Source organism: Podarcis bocagei, assembly GCF_964188305.1.
Source record: "Podarcis bocagei genome assembly, chromosome: 8".
Classification (NCBI taxonomy): Eukaryota; Metazoa; Chordata; class Lepidosauria; order Squamata; family Lacertidae; genus Podarcis; species Podarcis bocagei.
Window position 1 is genome coordinate 51,521,155 of NC_138133.1, and position 7,257 is coordinate 51,528,411.

Genomic DNA, 7,257 nt, shown 5'->3' on the forward strand with positions numbered 1-7,257 from the left:
CTTGGATCTAATGTCTCTAAATGGATCATGTATGTCTGTACTGAAAACGTTGTCTAATGTGTGAACATGAAACAGCTGTCACTCTTTTCAGGCTCATAGTTTTAATGAAATTTAACAGTGTCTAGAAAAAGTCAACTCATAACAGAATTGAATGGTAGGTATAAATGAGATTTCAGATGGCCAAATGGGAAGAGGCCAATGGCTAAGATTCCAAATGTAAAACTGGCATTGTAATGGGCTATCTCGCGGGATTTGTGTAAGGATAAATATCGTAATGTTCTTTGCACATTTACAACCAGATAATAATTTCGCATTGGCTCCTGCTGTTTACATTAACAAAATGCCTATTACCTATTAAACCTCCACTTGAATGAACTAGAGAGTAACTGAATACAACCTTGCTCAGCTTGTATTTAGATTGCATGCCAAGTCTTCCGCAAGGTATCATTTGATATATCTGTTAAACCAATTCTGTTTCTCTGTGAGGCAATTTCTTTCAAACAGACCCATAATAACAGCTATTTGAAAATTGAATCAGGTTGCAGATATATATGGTTTCGAGTACAGCTGATGTTTAAACCATAATATCTTGATTTAATACAAAACATGATGCAAGATGGATGTATAATAATTTATATACCATAGATAAAGGAAGGCTGTGTGAGAGATGCAGATAATATTTTTAAGAGAAGGTTGCTCAAACTTTCTTTTTCTTCCTTCTATCAAGCATAACTATTTATTTTGCTATATGAACTTATAACAAAACTAATTATAACTGAATGGTCACATTTAATCAATAGAAAATGAAGAGCAAATAACAAATCCTAAGCCAATGGAAGTTCTGTAGGGTGTCAGTAGGTCATATGAGCAGTAGGTGGTATGACGAGCTGTCATTAAAAAAACCAATAATTCTAATGAAGATATTGCTTTTGTGTGGCAAACTGAATTTATTGTGTTATATACCATCCAATTTAAAACTATAGAGGTGTTCAGTTTGCCATACATACATGCTGTAAGCATAAGAACTTAGCTACATCAGACTGAAAGTCCACCTAATCCAGCCTATCACATTCAGTGTAGGCCAACCAACTGCCTCTGACTTTGTTTGTCATATGTTCCAAAGAAACTGTAAGTCTCTAGTGCCCCGAAGGAAACTAAACCTAGTGGTAGTACAACTTTTGAACTTCCTCTCCTTTTAAGGAAGTAGAGAACACAAAATAATAGGGATTTGGTTCTTACCTGTGAATTTTGGACCGGCAGTATGGAAGACTATGGTGTAACACTTCTGTTAGTTGCTAATAGTTGTATGAGCTCATCCCCTGTTTGATGTTTATTTGAATGTTTACTGGGAGTACAGAATTGAGACATCATGAAGGCTAATGCCCAGAGGAACAACATAGATGAAAAATTCTGGATAAAAATTAATAATCTTGGTCTCATAGCTATTTTGGTCTGCTGATGAATGTATTCTTCATGAAACTAGGCTTGAGCTCTGTGTGCTATTGGAAAATGAAGCCGTCTTTGAAAAGGAGACTACAGAAGACTCTGAATCTTGTGCACCTCTTCTTTCCTATCAGAAGGTAATAAATGCCCTTTTATTTATCACACACACACACACACGGAACAGGGAACACTTCTAGATCTGAGGACCAGGGTGGGCATTTACTGAGGCTTACCCCCTAGCAAAGGACCCACTGATTTTCTCTGGAGCCCCCCAGATTTTGCTGTTTCTCTTCCTCCCTATTGCTGTCTGTTCACTTGTTCCTTTTAAGTAAGTGAGCAAGGAACAGCACTTTCCAGTCCTCTTATCCTCTCAAGCTAAGTGGCTCTATGAATTAGGCCTAATGGAAAAGGGCAGGTGAAAGGGCTGTAGATACAGGAATGTGAAGGACATGGGTCCACGCAGAGAGGGACCTCACTCTGGGCATCTTGCCCAAGGGCCTGCCAAAACTTGACGCTGGCCCTTCTGGAAATCATACTGCTAGTTTTGAAAGAAGTGGTTGGTAAATACTACATACATGTTATACAACCCCCCTTCCCCTTCCCCTGCTTCCTGCTTGTAGTAGCCTAGCTTTATTGGTTATTCTATTCCCAGAGTGGAATTTTTTGCTGCAAAAGGCTGGTAAGAATGTGAGTGACTGTTTTTTCCTGTGTTCAGATGTAACAATTTCAAAGTACAGTGGTACCTCGGGTTATATACGCTTCAGGTTACATATGCTTCAGGTTACACACTCCACTAAGCCAGAAATAGTGCTTCAGGTTAAGAACTTTGCTTCAGGATAAGAACAGAAATCGGGCTCTGGTGGCGCGGCGGCAGCAGGAGGCCCCATTAGCTAAAGTGGTGCTTCAGGTTAAGAACAGGTTAAGAATGGACCTCCGGAACGATTTAAGTACTTAACCCGAGGTACCACTGTAGTGGAGCACTATAGTAGTGCTTAAAGCAATATTTCTAGGAAAATCCAGTTCTACAAGGGAGATGATTACATAGAAGTTTGTAGGGCTGATTATTATTGATTATTAAAATAGTTTATTCTGTGATTTTGGTGATTTTGATAATTTCTAGTTTTGTAATAAACCTGTAATGGAATATATTGTTGTATCTGTATCTGTTGTGAATCCATGCTGAGTTGGGGCATTGCAGAAAAGTGGAATATAAATCAATCCGGCATGAGTTGCCTCTCCCAGATCTCAATCTGCTGGAACTACCTGTTTTTGTTAGCATCTGTCTGTCTCAAGAGACAATGGAGTATGCTTCTTTAAGCCAAACCACTGCATTAGCAGCCCCAAAGTGACTTCCCTAGGGTTCAAGCCTGGCCAATGTGCATGGAGGTCCTGGGTTGCCTATACAACAAGATGTGGTCTAAAGCAGTGTTCCCCAACCTTGGGCCTCCAGCTGTTTTTGGACTACAATTCCCATCATCCTTGACCACTGGTCTTGCTAGCGAGGGATGATGGGAGTTGTAGTCCAAAAACAGCTGGAGGCCCAAGGTTGGGGAACACTGGTCTAAAGGAAAGCAGAGCAATACAGTTAGCACCAGTTTGGCTGCAGGAGTTGCTGGAAGGAGGCATACAAGGTGCCATCCTCCATCTTAAGGGCTCCACTCCATATTTGTGTAGGGTTTACTCCTTAGTCTTTTCTTCTCCCAAAGATCCACAAGGCAGCAGAGGTTTAAGATCAGAGTTTTCCTTCTCCTAGAAGGGCTACCCTCCCAGGGTAGGGAAGCTCTATCTGCTCTCACCTTGCACTACAGCATGTACAGAAACCATCACCTTGACTTGCTGAATTTAGATGTCTCTCCCCCCCCCCCAGGACCTTTGTCCCATAGTGTAAAGAACTTCAGTGAATTTTTCTGTGCTAATAGGTTTTCTTGCTAGAAATTGCACCTGGTTGCATTGCACTGCACAAAATAATAGTGATTCATCTTTTCTATTGCAGATCAGAGTTGAAAAACTGCCTAATCAGCAACGGGTGACCATGTTGTTGGGTCACTACACTACGGACCCTCAGTATCAGCAACGCTTCATCAATCTGGTAAGAGCAGAGCCAGCTCTGAAAACAAACATTTCCTCCACGAACAATGTGTTTGTTATATTTTCTCTTCTGTTTATGACGGCTCTGTCAGCTACACTGATTTACATAAACACTGCCAATCCTGGGACGCTACACTCTCAACAAAAGTAGCCGAGTACAAACAGCATTCCTGAGTTTTAATTCATATTATATAAACATAACAGATGTTGATACGATGAGCCAACAAGAAAATACAACAAAGGCAACCATTTCAAGGGGGTTTGCGATTAAAACACGTTCCAGATTGGCGAAAAGATCCAGTGTTAATGGAACAAATCATTTAAATGTCAGTGTTTGACTCCTATGGAATTGCAAAGACACAATGTATAGCGAAGCTCTTGAGTTTTCCCTGCTCTCAAACAGCACAAGGAAAAACTTATTTTCCTGTCTCTGTATTCCTGTATATATTTTCATATTCTACTGCTGGGTTGGAAAGCTAAAGTGGGAGGCAGCTTTGTTTGGATCTCTCATAAAGTGACTAGAAGAGTAGCACCTGCACTGTGTTGTCTGTGAATGACAATATTTTATTTATCAGTAGCTGGAGGACAGCCTAAGGACTGCCTTATGTCTTTCTACAAGCATTGTCTCCTACCTATGGCACACATGCAGCAACCTCATTAAGGTGATTTTGGTTAACCTTGTGGTTGTGATATAAGAGAGGTGGCAGATGGTAGGTATGTTGGATCCAAGTGGTTGGGGGCTTTCTGGTTGAGGGCTTTCCAGTTTGTGTCTTGAGGACCATGCGGAACCAATATGCAGATCACACTGAGCAGTGCTGTGTACATTTCCAATGGAGCAATTCATCAGGGGCAACCATCAACATGAGTTGAAGCTTCTGAACAGTTGTCAGGGAAACCCCAGCAAGAGTGTTTTGCAGCAATCTAGCCCGGGAACTATAAAAATGTGAGTGATTGTCACCAAGTGAGAATGTTTCTTGACTTGGGGTGTTTGCTTTTAGTTTTAGGAATTGTGCATCTGCATTAAACTTTCTGCTGTGACAATTCAGTAAATGTAGAAACAATGGATTTAACCTCAAGGCCACTTCATACTTGATGTTTCCTTAACCATGAGATCACCTCTCTGCACATCAGCTTCCTGACTGGCTTGGTTGTGGCAAAATACACTTGTGCTGTGCGTCTAGCTTTTCCTACACAGAAATAATCTCCATAGATTTATGTGTGAAACCCTGGCTCCGCTTTATGGAACCCATCTTCATGTAAGAAGAACACCCTATGTCAGCGGTTCTCAACCTGTGGGTCCCCAGATGTTGTTGGACTACAACTCCCATCATCCCTGAGCTCTGGCCTTGCTAGCTAGGGGTGATGGGAGTTGCAGTTCAACAACATCTGGGGACCCACAGGTTGAGAAAGGCTGCCCTATGTGAAGTGACTCTTTGCTTTGCTTGTAGCAAAACTGATGGCTGCAGTGGTTCTTCAGCCAAATTACTTTGTATTCTGAGTGCCAGAGTGGTATTTAAAATTGCCTTCTTAGAAATAGATTAATTTTATTTCCCCTTTTTGTTCTTTTGTTCTTTCTTTCTGCAAGCGTCTGCAGTGGAATGCTGTAGGATGTCATTAAGAGCAATGTAACAAAACCTCACTATAAAACGTATTTGGTTTAACAAACTGCCACATGCCTATCAAAGCCACGCAGAACTCTTGAAAGTACCACTGGAGTTTAGCTTTAACTGCCCTTCCCTGTATGATCTGTGTAGATTCCTGTATCAATGTGAAATTCTAGTGAAAAATAAACCCCCCATTATACCATTTTAAAAAAAGAAATAATTTGAATGTACAAGTGAGATAAAACAACCACCACCACCACTGCATTGTGCTCTTCTTTCATTTGGGAATTAAGATATGATAAGGTTACACCTGTTTTCTCTTAATGTGTCCTTTACTTAATCTTGCAGGAGCCCTACATAAACAAATCTGCAGTGTCGGTTCAAGCCCATTTCTCACTGCAACGCACATACATCATATTTCGGTCTCTGGGCCTTCGGCACCTGACAGTTGTTGATTTGCAGAACCAGGTTGTTGGGATAATCACCAGAAAAGATCTGATATCTTTGCAGTTGGAAGAGAAGCTGGGACTCCAGCAGTCGTCGAATCAGCTTCACTCTGATGATGAGCTTTTAGACTAGGAAGCAGTCTGAACAGGGAATGCTCAATTTAATTTCATAATGAACAAGTATGTATGTTCTTCTTTGAATTTGGATGTGTGTGTATTACAGTGTATCCTCTGCATATCAGATGGATAAGCCTTGCCTAATTCTCCCATTTACTAAATAAAAAGAGACAAATAGATTATCCAGGCTTTGAGTTCATACAATTGGGATCTTATTCCCAACTCGCACAGTTCTTTCTCATTCCAATCTCAGATAGGATATAATAATAGCATATAAGGTGCAAACACGAATCATTTTCATTGGTTTATGTACTGCATTATTTTGTGGAAATTTTTATATTGCAATGTTAACATCTTGTTTAAATCACATAGGGATGATGTGTCTTAAATGGTATAAACACATCATTAATAATTAAGTATTCCTACCTAAAATCATAATAAGTGTGCTATTTCTTCCTTACAAGATGGTACTAAGGGCCAAACTATATGCGACTTTAGTTCTTAAGTACAGGCTTCTTCCTCTCTCTCTCTTTCTCCCCCTCTCCCTTTCCCTCTCTCTGTCTCACCCCACCCTAGCGACTGCAGGCCTCACAATCCAGATGACTGAGTGGCTTTAACTCTCTCTCTCTCTCTCCTGTCTTTACCTGGGGGTGCAAGGGCTGCGGGGCACCCTGGTGCCAAATTCTAGGGAGCACCAAATGTATTCGGGGGGGGGGGCGTCAAATGTATACCTACTGTATACCGGTCCCTCTCAAAAGTCCCCGTCCCCCTTCTCCGTCGCTCTGTTACTCCATAGCGTCAAATATTCCCGACGAGTCACGAAACAAAAGCAGTTATTTCTGCTGCGTCGTTGTTACATGTGAGCGATTTTCCTCACCCCAAAAAGGTCAACAACTTTGAGTTTGACCCTCTAAAAAATTTGGGGGTGGCTAAACTAAATTTGGGGGTGCTGGGTAGATCTTTGCACCCCGGTGGCACATATGCTAAAAATGGCCCTGCTCTCTCTCCACCCCCGCCCCCGGTGTGCTCAGGCATGGACTGCCCTCCTGCATTGCAGGGGGTTGGACTAGATGACCCTTGTGGTCCCTTCCAATTCAACGATTTGACTCATATATTCAGTGAGTCTATGAATATGATAGCAAGATTCTATGAATGTGTATCATGAACTTTCACAATGGGTAAAAGTAACACGTCTGTAAAGGCACAGGCTGTAGTACATCCAAAACTCTGTTCACTGGTTCTTTCATTTCCCCTTCCTTTTCATGTTTTATACTATGTGATTTGTACCAATAAATGAATAAAGATGCTGCTCATATATGAGAAATAAAGAGTGATCACCCTGAGTGGTACATGGACACTAGACGAACAGGATAGAAATGTGTATATTCATTATCCTAAGTTTATTAAAGGCTTTTCATTAGTATAAATGATTAAAATATTGCATTTTTTAAAAATAAGCAAGGTTGGTGAGTATGGCATTTTATGCTAAAATATTAACACCAGCAGATTGTTGAGATCTTCATAGGATAGTTCTAATGTGGACCGTCCTTCTGCTGGTT

The 7,257-nt window shown here is 41.0% G+C and overlaps 1 protein-coding gene across 1 annotated transcript in view; it reads left to right on the top strand.

Annotated features, from left to right (window-relative positions):
* LOC308593237 (chloride channel protein D-like) overlaps positions 1–6,191 on the top strand; it is a 63,452-nt gene extending 57,261 nt beyond the window's left edge. The window contains exons 13-15 of the mRNA XM_081205350.1: positions 1,484–1,580; positions 3,437–3,532; positions 5,484–6,191. Coding sequence (XP_081061476.1) covers positions 1,484–1,580; positions 3,437–3,532; positions 5,484–5,714 — 424 coding nt within the window. The 3' untranslated portion in view covers positions 5,715–6,191. The remainder of the gene's footprint in view (positions 1–1,483; positions 1,581–3,436; positions 3,533–5,483) is intronic.
* Positions 6,192–7,257: the final 1,066 nt, after the last annotated feature.